The sequence below is a fragment of the Pimephales promelas genome, chromosome 12 (assembly GCF_988280905.1).
Source record: "Pimephales promelas chromosome 12, fPimPro1.hap1.1, whole genome shotgun sequence".
Taxonomy (NCBI): Eukaryota; Metazoa; Chordata; class Actinopteri; order Cypriniformes; family Leuciscidae; genus Pimephales; species Pimephales promelas.
In genome coordinates, this window is record NC_142780.1 from 31,716,883 (window position 1) to 31,740,171 (window position 23,289).

The 23,289-nt window shown below is 37.4% G+C and overlaps 2 protein-coding genes and 1 long non-coding RNA gene across 4 annotated transcripts; 1 reads left to right on the top strand and 2 right to left on the bottom strand.

Moving 5' to 3' along the window:
* Positions 1-332: 332 nt before the first annotated feature.
* LOC120488023 (uncharacterized) lies at positions 333-21,742 on the top strand. Of its 2 annotated transcripts, XR_005624546.2 has the most exons (6): positions 333-452; positions 1,104-1,169; positions 15,938-15,994; positions 16,095-16,233; positions 18,328-18,525; positions 18,610-19,815. It is a non-coding gene; the product is annotated as an uncharacterized LOC120488023 (long non-coding RNA). The 2 variants fall into 2 exon arrangements; XR_016145790.1 differs by lacking the exons at positions 333-452; positions 1,104-1,169 and adding an exon at positions 21,655-21,742 and having other exon boundaries at positions 15,498-15,994; positions 18,610-18,841.
* LOC120488022 (uncharacterized) lies at positions 18,229-19,471 on the bottom strand. The gene is made up of 4 exons (XM_039684470.2): positions 19,421-19,471; positions 19,238-19,307; positions 18,634-18,760; positions 18,229-18,532 (listed from the first exon to the last, which is right to left on the bottom strand). Exons 2-4 carry the CDS (start codon positions 19,281-19,283, stop codon positions 18,313-18,315), a joined length of 393 nt encoding a protein of 130 aa, XP_039540404.1. The 5' UTR covers positions 19,284-19,307; positions 19,421-19,471; the 3' UTR covers positions 18,229-18,312.
* LOC120488130 (uncharacterized) lies at positions 21,553-23,007 on the bottom strand. Its single transcript, XM_039684629.2, has 4 exons — positions 22,893-23,007; positions 22,711-22,780; positions 21,961-22,087; positions 21,553-21,859 (listed from the first exon to the last, which is right to left on the bottom strand). Exons 2-4 carry the CDS (start codon positions 22,754-22,756, stop codon positions 21,640-21,642), a joined length of 393 nt encoding a protein of 130 aa, XP_039540563.1. The 5' UTR covers positions 22,757-22,780; positions 22,893-23,007; the 3' UTR covers positions 21,553-21,639.
* Positions 23,008-23,289: the final 282 nt, after the last annotated feature.

The following is a 23,289-nucleotide window of genomic DNA, read 5'->3' on the forward strand; positions in this document are numbered from 1 at the left end:
ATTTAGCATAAGCATTCTCTTACATAGCATTCCCCATAAGCATTCTCTTACATAGCATTCCCCCGTGGGGATTCAAATTTAAGTCTTTAATTCATTGTAATCACTTGCACAGTGTGATATATTTGCAGTTGTGTTCTTACAATATCCCAAAAGTCTCCAAAGATTTTTTATTTCAGAGAAATTTCAATTTTATAGCTATTTTCAATTTCATGGCTACGAAATTTCAATTTTGTAGCATGCGACAGACGTGGACAACTGCGTAGTGCGTGAAAAAAAAAAAAAAAAAAAAAACTGCGTAGTGCGTAACGTTTATCGGCACGCGGTTCTTGTTTCTTTCAAACAAATAGCATGACAAGCAGACTTTGGGACAAACAAGAAGACCTAAAAAGAGGATATCAGCGTGGCGTCTCCACGTCCTCGACTAACGTGGACTTGACAGCTTTATTAGACAGGTGAGCAAATGTACATAAAACAAAGCAATGTTATGTAACGTTAGCTCAACATGATGAAGTGTTAGAATATATGGTCACTTGGTCAGTATGTTATTCTAATGTTGATATAATGCTAGTTTTGGATGGCAAACGAATTAACACGCATTAGCTATAATATTATAACTTTCAACACACATTTAAATGCAGTCTAGTGTGATAGTGTAGCAACGTTAGACCAAGTGAAACAGTGCTGCGTTACCTCAAGTTTAATTCGTCTAATAAACTGACCTGTGTGAGTTAATCTATGGAGTTAATCCAGCACTTGCGGGTATATTTCAGTATAATTAAATGTCCTTATTCCTTTTATATCCACGTGACTCGCGTCGCGTGTGATATCTGTCTCTTTTAGCAATCGCGACCTGCTTCATACCACTGTAATGTTAAAAAACATGAATGTTTGCACTCATCCATAAACATTAAATAGATCCTTCAGCTTGACAGCAAGTCCCATCATTCAGCTCATCACTGCGTCATAAACCTACACCTTTGTTATTGTTGGAAACTGCATTTTAAGAGTGTCCCTGCTTCTATTATCATAATTTTAAATCCTATGGAGATTATTATATAATGTTTTGGTGATGGATTAAACACAAACCTTTTTCATCTTCTCAGTGTTTGATGGAGATCAATCCTTTCGGTGGTTTGGCATTTGAGGCCAAACATTAACCAAATATCTGGGTGAGTGCATTTTCTTTGATTAATCTCATAACCTACCAAGGGTTAAAGGTCTATGGGCAATATGGCTTGATGCATTCTATTATCTTATGCATAATGATTTATTCATAAGTCCACAATGATTTTGCAGTAAATGGAAGCTATTCCCAAACACAACAGTGGAACGTTGCCTTTTCTGTCATTATCGGAACTTATTTCGAATGTTTGTTCCAATGCAAACTAAAAGAAAACTGGCCTGTGCATTAAAACAAATCAATAATACTGATGTAATTGAGGTCACAGGTGTACAGCTTAGAACGCAGCTCAACCAATCAGAATCAAGGACCGAAACTATCCGTTTTATAATTATCTTTAACAAAAGCCATAGTCGAAATGAATCACAAAACCCTATGGGTTTTTATAATGTTTATAATATAAAGTAATATAAAGTATGTGGTATAGATAACTTAAAGGGATACTCCACTTTTTTTTGGAAATAGGCTCATTTTAAAACTCCCTCAGAGTTAAACAGTTGAGTTTTACCGTTTTCGAATCCATTCAGCCGATTATTTAGAAGAATATCAGTAACCAGACAGTTTCTGGTCTCATTGACTTCCGTAGTACGAATACTATGGTTACTGGTTACTGATATTAAAGTTTGTAATGTGTAAACTGACACTGCATGTAATGTGTTCTGGGAATATGACACAGAGGGGTCACGTCATAATGGTATACTTGTTCATCCTTAAAATCGGCCTTTGCTTGTTAACTTTTGAGATCAGATTTGCAGGCTTACTCTTTATAGCAGTTTTTCAACAAAAAAAAAAAAAAATATTTGAAAAACAAATCTAAATGTGGTTTTTCATAAGATGACTCACTGAGCCGAAAATGAATCATTGGCAGTTTCAGGAAAGAACTTAAGTTGAATGTGATCTAAATGCTCTTGAGCTGCTGTAATTCTGCTAAAAGACATGCTAGTAAACAACAGACTGAATTAGCAGTTATTTGCTTTTTACGTCATTCACCATGACCACCTCTTGCTCCCCTTGGTCTTGGAAGGATTAGAAACAGGATTAGAGTTCATATTGAGTCCATATATCCTTTTTGGTTTTTTTGCAAAATACTTTTTTTGTAATATTTTTTTTTTGTGTGTGTGTGACTGAGGCACATATTCACTAAAAGCCATTTATTCATCCAGTACCGAAAACTATACTATCTTTTAAAAAGTTTGGACTCCGTACGATTTTTTTTTTTTAAAGAAATTAATACTTTTATCAAAGGTACATTAAATTGTTTTAGTTTAAAGAGCCAGTAAATGCTGTTCTTTTTAACTTTCTATTCATCAAAGAATCCTAACAGAATGTATCATCATTAGTATTTCCAGTAAAATATGTTATTTTCATATTTTAGTATATGTATATTAAAATAACTATTTTCAACATTGATAATAATAAATGTTTCTTGAGCAGCAAATCCACATATTAGAATGATTTCTGAAGGAGTATGTGACATTGAAAACTGGAGTAATGATGCTGAAGATCACAGGAATAAATTACATTCTAAAAATATATTCAAGCTTTTCAGAATTGTAATAAAATGTCAGGATTTTTACTGTATTTTTATCTGGTTTGCAGAGATAGATAACATTTAATAACATTTCAAAAAAACATTCAGACCCCTTTTCATCAGTACCATATATATATATACATATATATATGAAGAGTTCAGATGCAAAAGCCTCTAAATGCCATTTGAAATTTTCTTCTTTAATGATGATTTTTTATCAAACTTTTATATTTAAGTTCAGTAATTTCACTTAAATAACAATTAATAGGTAATTATCATTGCCATTTAAGTGAAATCACTGAACTTAAATATACAAGCTTGATAAAAATGATCATTCTAGAAGAAAATTTCAAATGGCACTTAGAGGCTTTTGCATCTGAACTCTTCATATATATATATTAGGGCTGTGCAAAAATTAATTGCGATTAATCGCATCCAAAATAAAAGTCTGTGTTTACATAATATATTTGTGCGTGCTGTATATAATTATTTATATAAATACACACACATACATGTATATATTTAAGAAAATGTGTTATTCATGTATAAAATATTCATATTTATATAATTTCAATTATGTATTTATATATATATATAGAATTTAAGCGCAAATAATTCTTAAATATATACATGCATGCATAGGTATTTATATATACAAAATAATTATATACAGCACACTCAAATATATTATGTAAACACAGACTTTTATTTTGGATGCGATTAATCGCAATTAATTTTTGCACAGCCCTAATATATATATATATATATATATATATATATATGAGACTTTATATATATATATATATATATATATATATATATATATATGAGACTTTATATATATATATATATATATATATATATGATATATATATATTTATGATATTATCCCTTTTAAATGAGCATTTCTGCACAGCACTTGCCACTCATTTCCAGCTCATCTATGTTACTGTGTTTACTAGTACTACTGACCTCTTCAATTGTCTGTCTAAACACACCAGTGACCCTTGTAAGCAGATTTTCCGTTCCCGGTCAGAGCGCGGCTGTGCCAACAGGGACAGATCGATAGCGGCCAAGCCTGACATTGATCATGGCTAGAGATAGTCTCATCGTTCTGATGTACTCGCGACATGTTTGTGTAGTGGCTACATGAGCCCAAACCAGATTCTAGCAGATATCAATCACAGTCTGTCCAGTCTCTCTTCCAATACTCAGCTATTCACAGCCAAACAAACAAGATGTATGCGCATGGAAAGAAAGAAGGATTAGATGCAACAGGGAGGTATTGAAAGGGAATGTATGAGGAAAAATAATAAGGAGTGTGTGTGTGTGTGTGTGTGTGTGTGTGTGTGTGTGTGCGCGAGAGAGATGATTTGTGGGCCTCTCGTGTGCTAGCATTACAAGAATGGCCCTCATGGGTGGCATGAAAAGGCTCTTGATTGTAAGGAGTGGTAACTTGATATTCAAGCTCCTTGCCCTGATAGATTTATTTACTTGCAGCGCCTCAGCCCTGTCTTGAGAGAGAGAGAGAGAGAGAGAGAGAGATAGGAGGCATTGTTGTTTTATTATGATCATGTTTTGATTGAAGCTCTTTGTGCTTCTCGCACAACTGTACTAATTATTTCTCCTGAACTGAATTTATAGGATTTGCATGTAAACTTAAAATATTTATTTTAATGCCAACATGAAATTGATCTTCTTAATACACAGTTGTCGTCTTTTTATGCATGCTCTCTATTGTGCATTTAGTTCTATAGGACCTTGAGAAATCTAGGCATTCCCATTCATCTCAGGCCTTGTCCATAATGAGCTTTTTGAAAACACTTTCCCAAGTGGACACATTTGAAAACGCTGGTTTCGCATTGTATTGTAGATTATGAAAACGGAGGCCTTTGGAAAGTATGTTTAGTTATGTGACGCATATTGAACCGATAGATATTAGAGCCTGACCGATAAAGGATTTTGAAGGCCGATACCGATACAAATATTAAAATCCAATATTCCGATATATTGGCCGATATTTTATTTATTTATTTATTTATTTTTAAACTGGAGATGATTAGTCACAAATTTTATCATGCTTATTTGAGTTAAGTGAACTGATGGGGATGTTCTTTTAATTGTTATTCAAGCAATGTATGTATCGTGCCCAACTCAACGAGTGTTGCCAACAGGAACCGTGTAGAGTGCCCTCTGGTGGACAAACTATACAACTCCAACACTCATGACATGGTTCAAGCGTATTTCGTCCGTTTTTATTTTTTATTTTTGAAATATTCATTTATCGGCCATTATAACTGCTGATACCGATAGTTTGGAAAATGCCTAATATCGGCCGATAATATCGGTCTGCCGATATATTGGTCTGGCTCTAATAGATATGTATTATGTGTGTTAATACCGCTGTTGACTGTGTCCCAATTCAAAGGATGCATCCTTCGAAGACCGTGAAGGTCAGACTGAGCGTTGATCAATGGGACGGTCTAAACTATGAAGGACTTTTATTTTCTCTTAGTAACATCTGACAGCTGCCAATGATGAATGACAGGAACCTTTTTACTGTACTTTTAAGTTATATTAAACTGTTTGAAAACAAAACTAGACAGATGTGCCGGGATCCAAACACCACGCCCGCACATGTAACAAAGCATACAGACAAAAGAGCGCACGAGAAACCAAGAAATAAACAAAACCTGACAATGTTACCAGTAACAAGTGACCTTCGTTATTTTAAATCTAGTCGGTGACGGAGTGCAAACATATTAGTTTTTATAATTCTGTATTTTCAGCTTCAGAATCATGAGTATTTTTATTTTGATGTCACCATTGTCCTGTGAATTGGGTTATCAGCTTACACCCACAATGCAATACCAAATTTAGCATTTTATTCAACAGTAGCCTACATTTTTTGTTAACCTTTTATCGTATGTCTTGGAGTATCGCAATAATATCGTATCGTGATATGTACACTCTAAAAATTGCTAACTTTTTTGCTAACTAAAAATTGCTAACACTCTAAAAATTGCTAACAAAAAAAACAACCCAACTTTGGGTCAAATATTGACAAACCCAGCCATTGGGTTACATTTTTTAATTAAAGCTGCAAGCAGCGATGGGCGGGCCCTCGCACCTGTAGCGCGTCGGGGTGTGAGGCGGCCGCGTTGCATATTTTGCAGCTCAGCCGGTGCGGCTGTGAATTTGCTACGCTGCTTCATTAAAGGTCACTTCCTATTGCCAGCAGGTGGCGCTATGACTGTGGGTGAATGTCGGCATGTAGATTTGTTCAGGGCGGGACTCTTGTCAAATGTGTTAAATTTTGTGCAGATCTGGGCATTTACAGCCAAGTTACTACAACTTCCTTTTTCATGGCGAATCATCGACGCCAGGGCCACGCCCATCGACGAAAATGCGCAGATAGCACAACTTTACATCGTCAATGCCTTTAGAAGGCACAGCAGAAATTTTAAGTTGATCCGACTAAATCCCTAGGAGGAGTTCGTTAAAGTACGGAGTGTGTAAATCGTCCCAAATCGGTCGCCAAATTCAAAATGGCGGACTTCCTGTCGAGTTTAGGGTATGGGTTCTTGAGGCTTTTTTGTGCGTCTGGTCATGGTAGAAGTACCACAGAAATTTCGTACATGTCGGTCCAACAAGCGGCGGGGGCTGCTTCGTTAAAGGACACTTCCTGTTGCCAGCAGGTGGCGCTATGACTGTGGGTGAATGTCGGCATGTAGATTTGTTCAGGGCGGGACTCTTGTCAAATGTGTAAAATTTCGTGCAGATCTGGGCATTTACAGCCAAGTTACTACAACTTCCTGTTTCATGGCGAATCTTCGACACCACGGACACGCCCATCGACGAAAATGCGCAGATAGCACAACTTTACATCGTCAATGCCTTTAGAAGGCACAGCAGAAATTTTAAGTCGATCCGACTAAATCCCTAGGAGGAGTTCGTTAAAGTACGGAGTCTGTAAATCGTCCAAAAATGGCCGCCAAATTCAAAATGGCAGACCTCCTGTCGAGTTTAGGGTATGGGTTATTGAGGCTTTTTTGTGCGTCTTGATATGATACACGTCCCCACCAAATTTTGTGCATGTAGGTTGAACGTGGACGAGGGGCTAATTTTTTCCAATTTTCTAGGTGGCGCTAGCGAGCCATTTTGCCCCGCCCATCCGCGAAACCCACAAAATACGAAATTTTTCACCAGTCCTGACATGCGTGCCAAATTTGGTGAGTTTTTGAGCATGTTGCGGCCCCGAAAATGGCACTTACTTTGCAGAAAAAAGAAAAAAAAAAAAATTAAAGCTGCAAGCAGCGATGGGCGGGCCCTCGCACCTGTAGCACGTCGGGGTGTGAGGCAGCCGCATTGCATATTCTGCAGCTCAGCCAGTGCCGCTGTGCATTTGCTCTGCTTCGTTAAAGGTCACTTCCTGTTGCCAGCAGGTGGCGCTATGACTGTGGGTGAATGTCTGCATGTAGATTTGTTCAGGGCAGGACTCTTGTCAAATGTGTAAAATTTCATGCAGATCTGGGCATTTACAGCCAAGTTACTACAACTTCCTGTTTAATGGCGAATCATTGACGCCACGGACACACCCGTCGACGAAAACGCGCAGATAGCACAACTTTACATCGTCAATGCCTTTAGAAGGCACAGCAGAAATGTGAAGTCGATCCGACTAAGTCCCTAGGAGGAGTTAGTTAAAGTACGTAATGAGTAAATCATCCAAAAATGTCGGTAAAATTAGAAATGGCCGATTTCCTGTTGAGTTTAGGGCATCGCTCCAAGAGACTTTTCTGTGCGTCTGGATATGTTAGTTGTACCACAAAAATTTCGTACATGTCGGTCAAACATGCGGCGGGGGCTGCTTCGTTAAAGGTCACTTCCTGTTGCCACTAGGTGGCGCTATGACTGTGGGTGAATGTCGGCATGTAGATTTGTTCAGGACGGGACTCTTGTCAAATATGTAAAATTTTGTGCAGATCTGGGCATTTACAGCCAAGTTACAACAACTTCCTGTTTCATGGCGAATCATCGACGCCACGGACACGCCCATGGACGAAAACGCACAGATAGCACAACTTTACATCGTCAATGCCTTTAGAAGGCACAGCAGAAATGTGATGTCGATCCGACTAAAGCCCTAGGAGGAGTTAGTTAAAGTACGTAATGAGTAAATCATCCAAAAATGGTGGTAAAATTAGAAATGGCTGACTTCCTGTTGAGTTTAGGGTATCGCTCCAAGAGACTTTTCTGTGCGTCTGGATATGTTAGTTGTACCACAAAAATTTCGTACATGTCGGTCAAACATGCGACGGGGGCTGCTTCGTTAAAAGTCACTTCCTCTTGCCACTAGGTGGCGCTATGAATGTGGGTGAATGTCGGCATGTAGATTTGTTCAGGGCGCGACTCTTGTCAAATGTGTAAAATTTAGTGAAGATCTGGGCATTTACAGCCAAGTTACTACAACTTCCTGTTTCATTGCGAATCATCGACGCCACGGACACGCCCATCGACGAAAACGCGCAGATAGCACAACTTTACATCGTCAATGCCTTTAGAAGGTACAGCAGAAATTTTAAGTTGATCCGACTAAATCCCTAGGAGGAGTTTGTTAAAGTACAGAGTGTGTAAATCGTCCCAAATCGGTCGCCAAATTCAAAATGGCGGACTTCCTGTCGAGTTTAGGGTATGGGTTCTTGAGGCTTTTTTGTGCGTCTGGTCATGGTAGATGTACCACAGAAATTTCGTACATGTCGGTCAAACAAGCGGCGGGGGCTGCTTCGTTAAAGGTCACTTCCTGTTGCCAGCAGGTGGCGCTATGACTGTGGGTGAATGTCGGCATGTAGATTTGTTCAGGGCGTGACTCTTGTCAAATGTGTAAAATTTCGTGCAGATCTGGGCATTTACAGCCAAGTTACTACAACTTCCTGTTTCATGGCGAATCTTCGACGCCACGGACACGCCCATCGACGAAAACGCGCAGATAGCACAACTTTACATCGTCAATGCCTTTAGAAGGCACAGCAGAAATTTTAAGTCGATCCGACTAAATCCCTAGGAGGAGTTCGTTAAAGTACGGAGTCTGTAAATCGTCCAAAAATGGCCGCCAAATTCAAAATGGCGGACCTCCTGTCGAGTTTAGGGTATGGGTTCTTGAGGCTTTTTTGTGCGTCTTGATATGATACACGTCCCCACCAAATTTCATGCACGTAGGTTGAACGTGGACGAGGGGCTAATTTTTTCCAATTTTCTAGGTGGCGCTAGCGTGCCATTTTGTCCCCGCCCATCTGTGAAACCCACAAAATACGAAATTTTTCACCAGTCCTGACATGCGTGCCAAATTTGGTGAGTTTTTGAGCATGTTGCGGCCCCGAAAATGGCACTTACTTTGCAGAAAAAAGAAAAAAAAAAAAAAAAAAAAAAAAATAATCCTAACAGTTTCAATAGGGACCTCGCACTGTTAGTGCTCGGGCCCTAATAACCCTAACAGTTTCAATAGGGTCCTCGCACTGTTAGTGCTCGGGCCCTAATTACATTTTGAACCCAACATTTGGGTTTGTCCATATTTGACCCAAAGTTGGGTTAAAACAACCCAGCCTTTTTAGAGTGTATCGAATCGTGACGTGAGGGTATCGTTACACCCTTATAAATTTTATATCACATTGGTAAGGTTTTAAAGTTTTAATTTTTACATTTTATAATTAGATATTTGAGTATGTTAAATATCTTATTAATATCTTACTGTGGGTTAATATCGTAACCCAATACTTGTGTTTTAGACCAAATAATGTTGTAATAAATATAATTACAATGTTAAATTACTGTTTTCTATTGTAATATATTTGAAAATGTAATGTATTCCTGTGATGTAAGGCAAAATTTTCGCATGATCCTTCAGAAATCATTCTATTATGCTGATGAAACACTTTTAGTTCAAAAGAACAGTATTTATTTAATCTTTTGTAACATTATGAATGTTTCACTGTCACTTTTGATCAATTAAATGCATCCTTGCTAAATAAAATGCTTAATTATTTTTTATGTGTAATCCTTAATTAATGTTTTTAGCGTTCTCAAATACTTAGAAAGTTAAAAAAAAATACACCTTCAATACCAAAGCGGTTGAAATAGTGAACCTGTGCTTTCTTTTCAAATTATTTTTGTGATTTCCTCATTTTATTTATTATTATACATGTTTTTTTTTTGTTGTTGTATTTTCTATTACCCTATAATTAAAAAAAGGGCTGTTGCTTGCGTTCAGCAATTCGTTTAGAAATGAAATAAAAAATTCTGAAGTTTTCACAGCATCAACCCTAAAAGAGAGAGAGTGAGTCCTCATTTAGGGCAGTGGACCTATTTAGCCTGACGACCATTAAATATGAATTAAAAACCACACAGGCCTTTTTGCCTCTAAAATGTCATTAGGCATCTTTATGGCAAGCAGTTGTTGAATAAGCAGTTTGCAGGACTCCCCGGGGTGGGTGCTGCTGGATGAGGGCCGCTTCTGTGCCATAGGGCCAGATGCATGCAGTACTAACGGAAAGCTCTGGAAAATAAGAAGGGATAATAGCCACTGAAATGGAATTTACATTAAGAGCCCTAACGGAGTGGAACACTTCTGGTTTGGGCCGTCTGTGGCGCTGACGGGGGCGGGTGGGGGGCTTTGAGTGGAGCGGAGCTTCACCATTTCCTCAAATGGCTGCTGGGGAAAATGAAAATGAAATTGCTGCATTGGAACAGCAGGTACATTAATGGAGAAGCATTGCGCAGCCATCAAATATGTCTTTCCAAACAACCGTGTGTGAGTTCAGTACCTAATATTAGAGCAGATTTATACAATAGGAAGACTGTACATTATGTTGCACTTATTAATTAGATACAATATGTTCTAATCAGAGAAAATATAATAAAACTGGTTTGTCAAAAGACATTTCGGCATGTAGTGTGGCTCTGCCTACAGTGAAATCACATATAGCTGTAAGCTTTCAGTGTTTTCTTGTCTGTTATTGAATTATGCATGTAATATCATTGCGTGTAGGCCTTTAAGTGTTTTTCCTGTACTAAAACATGCCTCATGGAAAAAAAAAAATATGTGGCCATTTATATTGCATTTTTACTTCCTGAATTGTAATTAATTTAAATTGAGGAGAAAAAAAAAACAGGATGCAGAATTGCAATTTGGATTTTGAAAATTTGCAGAGCTCCATACATGATATGCGGTGGGAAAAAACAAGACAAGATTTTGTGGCCATGAATGAACAGTTCATTCCCACACCGTAATCATTTGTTTCCTCATTTTAGTCCACAACCAATGATTTAACTGAATTAAAATAAGGGAATAGATTAAAATGATGTGGCCTCAATTGAACTAATTAAAACAAGGGAATTCATTAATAAAACATGACCAGAAATTAATAAGTTGTGGGAACAAATTGTTAATTCATGGCCAACTAGCCACAATATTTATTTTTTTTTACACAAGAAATGTATATAACAGTAATTTTTAACTAGAAGAGTTAGTTAGAGAAGTCTGTTTCCCCTGACCTAGTTGTCCTGTGTGTTTGATTAGGCATTTACTGTAGTTCACCTTTAAAATACTCATCCGTTCCTTGTGTTTGCTCCAAGTATTTACGTATACTCCTTGTGTTCCTGCAATTTTTGTCCATTTTACCATTTGTTACGTTGTGTGTCTGTCTTGGATGTGCTTTTAAAGGAGTGGGAGATGACACTCTAGTTGTTTTATTTCATGTTAAGCCCAAAACATACCCATTACTCATTAAGAGAATAGTGAACCCTTTTAGACCATGCGCCACGCGTGCCGACCACTTTCCCATCGATAAACTAGCAAAAGTGGATTCAGATAAGCCCAAATGTACTTGAGCCTTGCGCTTTAGACCATGCATTTGGATCATTAAAATATGGCCCTATGTGTTCACTACCTGTCTAGCGGCGTGTGTTTATGCTGATCTTCTATTGCATGCCATTATATTTGAGTTGGCCCGTGCATTTTTTGTTTCGCGCTTCAATAATGTGACGTAGTGCTCCCTGGTTTTTGTGGTGCATTGTGGGATTTTTCAGGGAGAAAACGTTCCAGTGCACTGGAAGGATTTTGCAATTGAGGCAATGCAATGCAGGCAATGCAAAACAAAATCTAAGTTATTGCTTAGCTTCAACACAAGTCTGTTTTTTTCCCCCTCTTGGTTTAGGTCTGGGGCCTCATTTATAAAACTTTGCCTAGGATTTGCGTCAGAAGTGGCGTACGGATGAAACATAGGACGTGCGTACGCACAGAAATATTCGGATTTATAAAACCGTGCGCACGCACATCCTATGCATTTTTCCCTTAATAAATCACAATCAATTCAAAATGTAGCGCAGCTTTTGCGGCTTCATGTCACGCCCATAGTTGCCCATAAATAGTCCGTGAAACACCCACAAGTTAATATTCATCAATTGCGCAAATCATGTTAAACACAGAGAGGAATTAACAAAAAACGTAACTTCACTCAATGTGAATTAGAAGTTATCGTTGGCGATGTGGAAAAGAGGAGAAAAATGTTGTTTGGAGGGCACAGTGTGGCCATTACTAATGCCAAAAAGGCACTTGAGCGGCAAAAGGTTGCAGACGCCGTAAATACTGTAAATATGCCGTTTATACCGAAATAAAAAAGAAATGGTCGGATATCAAAGTCGAGGCAAAAAAGCGTCTAGTCATTAATTCAATTAGAGAGGTGGCCAATGAGTTGGGTGAAATCAAGACTGTTCTAACTGAAATAAACTGCACAATGAGGGAATTTTTGAATAAATAATATATTTTTTCCACACCTTTTGTTGTGAAGATGATGCGTTCACTCCGAATCCTTCCATTTAATCGCCACATCTTCTAAGAGCGCAAGATCAGCCACTCTGCGTCATTATACGCATTGTGATGGGGCATTTTATTTACATCCATTTTCTGCATCTGACAAGCTACGGATGTCGGTTATAATCTAAATGGAAAATAGTTCAGCGCAAATGTAATTTCTTGCAGCTTTCTGAATGGTTGAGACGTCATACGTTATTTTATCAAAAATAAAATAAACTAAAGGCATATGCATGAATACCATGATTCTGTAGCTGATTAAGATATTTTTACGATGAAAACGACTTTCCCCAGGGGACAAATGATAGGCATACATCTATCAATTTATCGATCTATCTATATATCTCCATAATTATCTATCTGACTGACTATCTAATTGCTAAATCTGCTCCGTTAGACGGACATATTGGCGAGAATATCAGTTTTGTACATCATTTCGTTCTGTTTACCATGTTATTTATGAGGATGAATTGTATATGCCAATATTATTGAAGAACATTTTTTTTTCTTTTTGGAAATATGTGTTAATGTGCATTTCTGTTGCAGATCAATCAAATGGGTGTTTGTCCAGGCTGTTAATTGTAGACTTTCTTTGTGAAGTCTTCGTGTTATTTATGAGAGGCAGTATTGCCATTTATTTTACACAACCGTCTACAGTTTCACACACTTTCACGTGTTTTTTCCAACTGCTGACGGTGTCGCCATTTCTCATTTCACCCGTTTTTGTGCGTACGCCTGGGTCAGAGCTTGCGTGAAGGACCGCACATTTTACCGTGAAGTTTGCTTTTTATAAATACCAACTATTGCGTAGAGAGCGGCGTACGCCTTCTTCTGTGCGTACGCAACGTTTATAAATGAGGCCCCTGGTCTTGGTCTCGCTACCCTCTGGTCTTGGTAGTGTCTTGGTCTCTGTTTAGGCGGTCTTGACTACAAGTCTAACACTTTGGCATGAACACACCAGTAAATGCCACGTTCGAACGCTCCAAAAACGTCCGCCATCTTGGAACAGTCAACATTTCAGATGCTGTCGTCGCTCAGAAAAAATCGATTTGTTTTCCAAGATGCCACAACATTGCGCAGCCTCTGGTTGTAAAAACTGTAGAGATTTAAATTGTACAAGTGAAATATGTTTATGTGTAGGCTAACTTTTTAATGTTGTGTTAGCCAATGCCTTCATCTTGTTGAATTGTGTTAGTTTAGCAAAATCATCAGTTGAAGTCTATTGCAGATATTCAGACGCTTGCAGAACTTGCTTTCAAGTGTTGCTCACGGACCAGCTTTGACCGGTCCGGGTCCAATAAGGCAGACGGTTCGCGTACAGCAGCCCATAGAAACAGCCACTAATGATGCATATACTGTATACATATCTATGATTTTCTAAATGATGGTTAATTTTAGAAAGCTGTATGTGAAAGAAGCATTTTAATGAAAAGGGTGTGGTCAGCTTTCATAATTCAGTCTAATTTTAATTTCCTAATTAAGAAGAAAAACCCCTCCAAGACCAGAAAAATACAATTCATTTAATTGTCCTTTTTAATCTTGGAAATACCGCGTCCGAGCGAGCCAGCCGTTGTCTTTCTCAGAGTCTCTCAAAGTGCACCTGCCATCGCTGTCAGTACAAAAGAACAATCCTTCACTGCCCTGCTCTTGCTCAGCCGCTCACTCTCCACTGTTTTCAAGTCTGTTCTCTAATTCTCCTCCACTTTGTAGCTGAACCCATCAGTCGTGTGCATAAAAGACCCACTGTGCTTCTCAGGACCACTGGATGTGTATTAGAGCAATTTAGTGTAATTTCCATTTTGCTGCAGGTCCCATTGTGAAGACCTGTCTAAAACTCACTGGGGTGCGTCAAACTTGCGTTATGCTTTTCTTTTTTTTTGCCACCGTTAATGGGCTGACCTCAACTTAATGAAAGAATGGTCATCTAATTGCTAAGCGTTTGCCTTAGAAAATTGCATGGCTTTACAGCACAAGTTAAGTTGAATCACTTTGTTTCAAAAGAAAAAAATTATTCGATAAGAAAGGGCCTCTGTGATCTAATTCTAACCTGTATCCGACTCTACATGTTTTCGAAAGCGCTGTAGACTATATAAAATTGTATAGAAATGTAATAAAATACTGTATGGTAAACTACTACATTATTAAATCAATTACATTATAACAAATATGTATTTAAGTAGATATGGTCCCTGCATTTATTAAACATTGCTCTTACATTAAAAGTAATCACGTTTACCAACTGTGTCATTATATCAGTAGTTCCAGTACATTGGTGGTATTATAACCAAATATTGTCAGTGACACCGAAATGCTATCCCATAATAATCAATCTTTATTATTACAATAATTTGAAGTCTCACAATGTAAATAAAACCTGGTTATGTGCAATAGGTGAAAGTTACATAAGAAACAATTGCAGGTTAATTATTATTATCCGACTGCAAGATCACATAAAATGGCACTAAAACCACCAAACTAAAGAGTTTTATTGAAAGACCCTGAAGATGATCTACACCACTATTGAGTTCAGTATAGTACATCAAGTTTAATTTGTGTGGCACTGCTCCTTTTAGCCAAAAAAAAAAAAAAAAAAATGGCCTTTGGTTTCTAAGGAGGCCATTGTATCTCCTCCATCGCCTAGCAACTATAACCAAGGCCAGCGCTTCATTGTTGCTGAGGCAAAGCGCTGCATGCACTGCATTGTCTGTCTGCAGATTCATCTGTGCTCTTTCACTACTCGCTATTTCACTAAAATGCACTTGATGTTCAGGCATGTCAAAAACATATGCATGCATAAATAATGATTCAAAAAAACAATACTTTTCAGATGTGCATTTGAGAAAAGCTCTTTAATGAACACGCTAGCCTATAGTACCAATGAACTTATATACACTGGTAACAGAGGGCGGGACTTTTACGCTGAAAAGATTGTCAAGTAAAATTTCTCTGACGTCATTTTTACACAATATCCTTGAATAGCACCTGTGTGCAGGGGGGGTTGTCCGTCTGTCAGCTTTGAGTAAAAAACATAACCCATGTCTGCAAAACCTAGCCATCAGTATATCCACCGCTGACCAGAGACGCAGAGCTTTCCTTGCGCCCGAGGCCCTTCGCGTTTGAAGAGACGAGACTCCTCAGGAACCTGAGATCCTGGACCATTGGTCCTACAGTCTTCCCAAAACAAACCTGTAGTTTTCTAACCCCAATTTTCAGCTAAAGCACCTTGGAGTTTGTATCAGTACTCCATTCATCTGGCCTCGCATTTTCAAGTGCCGCCGAGACTCCAATTATCAGCGGGAGGCTTATTTTTCTGCTTTTTCTTTTTCTTTTCCTATTTTTCTTTCTCTTTTCATCAAAGGCAAGTCCTTTCGTCTATAAACTGATTCTTCTGAGAGGCACACAATGGCTGTTCGTGGTGAGTACCAAGTGTTTTATTTTATTGTTGTGATGTGAGAATGTACGCTTTGACATCAATTTTACATTTTAATTCATCCGTTTTTGATGCATCCTTTTAGGTCACCAGCTGTTGAGGACATATGTATTTCAGAACATATGGACCAACTTAAGGTGGAGATTTCCAGAGTCTATCACTTATTTTAATATCAAGCTATCATCTGTCAGGAATTGAAATAAATGTCCTTGTACATCATTCTGGTAAGTTTTTTTGATCAATTTGGAGAAAAATATTATATTTTCTGTCAGGTGGTTCATGGGATAATTTTATAGATTTAGTTTTGATGAATTAATTTAGTTTTAAATCATTTTAAATTTTAATGACATTTTACGAATTGAGCAACTTGTAAACATTCTTTATCATTAGAAAATAACCTGTTAAACATTAAATTATTTTAATAAGGTGTGGAATAAGGTGTTCTTTTAAATTGAGTCAAGAACCCTAAGGTTCTATATAGAACCCATTGAACCTTTTTTTCCTAAGGATGTAATTTGAGACACTGAACATCACATTTTACTTGTAATGTTTAAAAAACAAAACTAATTTGCTTTATTCAGCATTGTCATAGGACTCTGGCAATAATGGCATTTGACATTGAATTTCAAAGAGAGATGCTGATACAAAAATGTGCTTTATGAAGGCTGAAAAGCTCGCTGTGGTTATTATTTATCTCACTGTACAAGGAGAAGGTCAGCAGGGACTAACATCGTGTCCCTCACGCTTGTGTGACCTTCTGACAGAATAGTACATGGTACTGGTGATGTGAGTTGACAGTGGCCAAATCATTGCTTCAAAATGAGTTAAAGGGATAGATCACCCAAGAATGAAAATGTTGTCATCATTTACGGTACTCACCCTTGAACACAAAAGAAGATATTTTAAAGAATGTTCATGAAAACATTTTTTCTTTTGTCAAATCAACTTAGATAATTTATGTAGTTCAAATAACATAATATTTTGAGTTTTTAGTGGTTAAATTAATCTCCTTCATTGCATTAACCCAATTTTTCCATTTCAATGAACTTAATTTTTTTTTTTAAGTTAAACCATTATTTTTTACAGTGCATTGACTTCCATAGTATTTTTTTTCCTACTATGGAAGTCAATGGCTGCTGTCAACTGTCTAGTGACCAACATTCTTTAAAATATTTTATTTTGTGTTCAACAGAAGAATAAACTAATACAGGCTTGGAACAACTTGAGGACATATTGACTCCAGGCCAACTCTTAAAAAGTGGCAGAAAATAAAATCACGACTGGATTTCTCTCAAGAATCATGTTTTGTAAGCTCTGCTATCTCACTAATGCATGCCTCTTTTTGTTGATATTATTTAATGCGTTTTGGCGATAAAACCAGCTTCTAATGTGGTTCGTCGTCTGAGTTTTGGGTACGTCCGAGTCGTTTTGATGAAGTCTATTGCAGTGTGGAAGACTAGTGATTTTGTTGTTTTTATCTAAGAAGACAACAATTCATAGTCTACCTCACGGCTCTACGATGAATGTCTTCAATGCACACAGAAAATAACCAGTTTATTTCTTTACACTGCCCTCTGCTGCCAAACCAAATGACTGACATGAACTGAGGATATTCATTTGGAAATAAATATACTTATACTTCATTGTGTGGTTATTCAATTTCTGTGAATGTGCATTAGATTTTATGCAGGATAGCTATCTTCTTATATAATTTATAAGCTATCTATATCTTTCTATATATATATATATATATAATTCTACCTGCAATTTGGCTAAAAAGCAACTAGCATTTCTACTTTAAAACTATTTTTTACAAAACCAAAACTAATAAACCATTTCTTTTTCTTTTCTTTTCTTTAATAAAATGTATGAAGTTGTCACTCATCCAAAAACACTTGTCCTCAATGCATAAATTAATATTAAGAAAATAAAAATGTGGCTATTATAGTTATAAGGCTGTCTCCTTGCTTTTTTAAGATATTTATAAACACATTTAAAATATCCGTAAAATAAAACACAATCTTCATCCTTATATTTTCTCTCACAGCCTTGATTTGTCAACTTGAACATGTCAGGAAAATGTTTGGATTTTTACATGATTTTCCTCATTTTAGGGAAGCCCTACAAAAAAATGGCTACTTCGTTTAGTACATGTGAGATGTGCACGAAAAAAAACACACAGTTTGTGAGAAAATGGAAGGAGGAGATACAAAGCATTATGAATGTTAAACCCCTTTTATTATTTTAAATATAAATAAAGAGAGCAAAATGGAAGAAAACTAGGCATTGGTGATTCTGTGGGTTTACTGGGGCGGCAGGATGGCTTTGGTTTTCTCAGCCACAAACTTGAGGACGTCTTCAACGTGGGTCTGGACCATGCCGGCCAGCGGGGCGACCTGAGCCTGGACGGAGGCGGCCAGAGGCTTGATGTGGTCTTCGATGTTGCTGGAGAGGGGCTTCAACTGCTCCTGGAGCTTCTCAACCATGGGCTGGAACTGGGCTCTGCTCTGCTCGAGGTAAGCGCTGCAACACAAACCAAAGAGAATTCATTTACATAAGTTCAACTGGATTGTAATTCTGTTGATCATTTAAATCCACAGTTGAGATTACGTTGATGAACTTACTTGGCCTTGTTGGCCAGCTCAGGGCCCTCAACGTTCTTCAGATTGTCCACGAGGTCCTGGAAATACTTGGCGATCTTGTCCAGCTCAGCAGGAGCGTCTCTCTTGACCAGAGATACTGACTCAGAGCCTGGAACATCAACAGAGATGGTTGATCAATACACTCTTACATCTTGAATGGCATTACTCTCAAGTGCTCAAGCTAAATCAGGTGAAAGACACTATGGCTTTTACTGTATGTTTCAACAGGACACTTTAAGTACTTAACAGAGTAAAGATAAAATCAACCACACACATTGTTAATTTAACTTAAGGGTTTTTTTACTCGCTGTGAGCAAAAGGAGGACCATTTTGGGTTCCTCAAAGAACCTTTCTGTGAATAGTTCTCAAAATAACCATTTTCTCTTATTGTAAAGAACGTTTTAATAATCTAAAGCCTTTTCCACTATTTGGAACCTTTTGTGCAATGGAAAGGTTCCGTGGAATTTAAATGTTCTTTATGGAACCATGAAGATCCTTAATTTTTAAGAGTGTAGATTAACTGAGTTGCAACATTGCATACACAAAACACAACATATCTTGAGAGCATCACAAGTTAAAGTCTCACCAATGGCCAGAGCAACAACAAGGACGGCGATGAGGGAGAACTTCATGGTTGCACGTTGGGTGAGAGTTGCCTGAACAGACAGAGATAATGATTCATATCAGTTTCTAGTTAGACTTATCCTCTTAAATTTCACCAGAAATTAAGAATCAACAGCAGAGCTCGATAATGTAGATGTCGTCTTACCTTACGTCCAGGGGTTCTTAGACCTGATGGTGTGTTCTCCAATGAGCCGTGGGTTTTTATAGTCCCAGGACAAGTTCAAAGGGTGACCAGTGCTGATGAAATCATCTACACACACTGAACCTTTAGGCTTTACCTGACACTGAAGTGATCAAATCAAAGTTCAACAGTAATCTGTGTTTGTGCTTAATTAGTGCATTTTTGTGGAGTTTCGGTCACCTGATAACGTGATCAGTGCAGCGCTTTAGTACGTGCAGAAATATTTCAGGGCTTATTTATAGACTGAAATAAAATAATCAATGTTTTTGTCTGTGCAAGGTCAGAAAATACTGCTTTGGAATTTTGATTTAAATAAATTTGTACCCCAACTTGCTTGAGTGGTGGTATCAGTGACAGTGGGATGATGTGAATGTGTGTTATATTTAGTTTTTTATATGTTCATCACCTTTGGGGTTTTAATTAATTTTATTGTGAAACTGTCTCGTTACAGTTTTGAGTCTGAACTCGCATGTATACGATTATTTAATGCAATAAAATTAGGATGAAAGCAGACCTTATTGACACTGGCAAACATTTAATTATTTCCATGAAATGCTGTTTCGTTTAATCGTTGTCATTTGACATTGGAATATAAGAGGAAAAGATTAGAGAAGCTATAACTTAAAATGGCAAAAATCTAAATAGCATTTGTTTTTGATTAAATTAATTGCAGGCTTATTGTATTAGAATTGAAAAGTATGTAATTGCCTTTTCTGCTTTTTATATTAGCCTGTAGCTAAAAAAATTAACTACTTTTTGATTTTACAAAATAATTTGACGGTGCTCTAAAATATAAACTGCAAAAACCTGTTCTTAATCATAATTCAGATTCAGGAACACACCCATTCTTACAATGGTGTTCTGAGGGATTTTAGAGTGTTGCTATGCAGTTGCTATGGTGTTTTGAATCCAGCTGCATAAACAAGGCCATTCCGTTAAGACTGTTATCATGTTAAAGTGTAAGCCCACCCAAAAATTTCAATTCTGTCGTTAATTACTCACCTTCAAGTTGTCCCAAACCAGTAGGACTTTTGTTCAACTTCGGAACACAAATTAGGATCTTTTTAAATTTGATTTGGTTTGAGATCTTTATTTTGAACATGTAAATAATAAATAAAAATACAGTTATTAATCAATGAAACATGGAATATTAATTAAAAGAAACAAAACAAAAATGAACAAGGTAAAAAAAAAAAAAAAATCCAAACTTAATTGACCCCAAAATGGAAATTCTGTCATTAATTACTCGCTCTCATGTCGTTCCAAACTTGTAAGACTTTCATTCATCTTCAGAACACAATTGATGAAGTCGGAGAGATTTCTCTCGATTGACAACTACGCAACCACTTTGACTCTTCAAAACTTTCATTCTTCTGTTATGCAGCACATTTGAGCTTCATATTGATTCGTTTTACGATCTCTTTAGAAACTTTTTGAAGCGTCAAAGTGGTAGTTGTGTAGCTAATGAAGGGATAGACATCTCTCAGATTTCATCAAAAAGATCTTCCTTTGTGTTCTGAAGATGAATGAAAGTCTTACAAGTTTGGAATGACATGAGAGCGAGTAATTAATGACAGAATTTTCATTTTGGGGTCAACTATCCATTTAAGAACTAGTATGACCAATAGCAGGTAGTTGGGGAGCCTTCTTACTTTTTGGTATTTAATTAGACCAATATACTTTTTTAATATAACTGACTTTAAAAAGTTATGAACAGTCTAAAATAAAAGAGATATGATGATGCCTGACTTGTATGTCGCGGTTTATGCATCTGGCCCCTGGATGATTATTTATACTGGACAAATCATAAGAACCCACCAAACGTTCGTATGGTCCACCATTGTTAAGGCTATGTGTTTTTTTTAACAGCTTTATCATCCAACAGGCCAAAAAATGTTACATTTAATGCGAGACATTTGAATAACTAGCCAGAGTGGTCACTTTTTAGTTGTTTTTATTATTTCATACATGAAGAGAGCATTCCCTACATTTTAGGGAAGCCCTACAAACAAAATGGCTACTTCATTTAATACATGTGAGATGTGCACGGGAAAAAACACAGTTTGTGAGAAAATGGAAGGGAGAGATACAAAGCATTGTGACATTTAAATCCCTTTTATTATTTTAAATATACATAAGGAGACCAAAATGGAAGAAAACTAAGCATTGGTGATTCTGTGGGTTTACTGGGGCGGCAGGATGGCTTTGGTCTTCTCAGCCACAAACTTGAGGACGTCTTCAACGTGGGTTTGGACCATGCCGGCCAGCGGGGCGACCTGAGCCTGGACGGAGGCGGCCAGAGGCTTGATGTGGTCTTCGATGTTGCTGGAGAGGGGCTTCAACTGCTCCTGGAGCTTCTCAACCATGGGCTGGAACTGGGCTCTGCTCTGCTCGAGGTAAGCGCTGCAACACAAACCAAAGAGAATTCATTTACATAAGTTCAACTGGATCGTAATTCTGTTGATCATTTATATCCACAGTTGAGATTACGATGATAAACTTACTTGGCCTTGTTGGCCAGCTCAGGGCCCTCAACGTTCTTCAGATTGTCCACGAGGTCCTGGAAATACTTGGCGATCTTGTCCAGCTCAGCAGGAGCGTCTCTCTTGACCAGAGATACTGACTCAGAGCCTGGAACATCAACAGAAATGGTTGATCAATACACTCTTACATATTGAATGGCATTACTCTCAAGTGCTCAAGCTAAATCAGGTGAAAGACACTATGGCTTTTACTGTATGTTTCAACAGGACACTTTGTTATGTTAAGTACTTTAGAGAGTAAAGATAAAATATCCATCACACACACTGATATAGTTTGTCTATTTAACCCCTAGACTAACTGAGTTGCCATATTGCATACTGTATTTTGTGTATGCAGCATACACAAAATACAAGATAAATAGATAAAGATAAAATATCCACCACACACATTGTCAATTGAACCCCTACATTCGTAAAAATAAAGGTTCGAAATGTTTTTTTTTACTTGCAGTGAGCAATAGAAGGACCAATTTGGGTTCCTCAAAGATACCTCAAAATAACCATTTTCTCTTATTGTAAAGAACGTTTTAATAATCTAAAGCCTTTTCCACTATTTGGAACCTTTTGTGCAACGGAAAAGTTCCATGGAATTTAAATGTTCTTTATGGAACCATGAAGCTCATTAATTTTTAAGAGTATAGATTAACTGAGTTGCAAAATTGCATACACAAATACAATATATCTTGAGAGCATCGCAAGTTAAAGTCTCACCAATGGCCAGAGCAACAACAAGGACGGCGATGAGGGAGAACTTCATGGTTGCACGTTGGGTGAGAGTTGCCTGAACAGACAGAGATAATGATTCATATCAGTTTCTAGTTAGACTTCTCCTCTTAAATTTCATCAGATATTAAGAATCAACAGCAGAGCTCGACATGTAGATGTCATCTTACCTTACGTCCAGGGGTTCTTAGACCTGATGGTGTGTTCTCCAATGAGCCGTGGGTTTTTATAGTCCCAGGACAAGTTCAAAGGGTGACCAGTGCTGATGAAATCATCTACACACACTGAACCTTTAGGCTTTACCTGACACTGAAGTGATCAAATCAAAGTTCAACATTAATCTCTTTTACTCTTTTTGCTCAAATGATGCATTTTTTCAGGGTTTCAAATCACATAATCACTTACATGAGAGTATGTCCTGTTGGTATAGAATAAATTGTCTTTCTTTTTCGGTCTAATACCCCAACCCCATGTGAATGAATGTTGCCTGGTGTCTTGAGATTTTATCCTAAAACCTTCTGACCTAGTATTTTCCTCTTATGCTTTGACTTGCACGTCAACACCGAC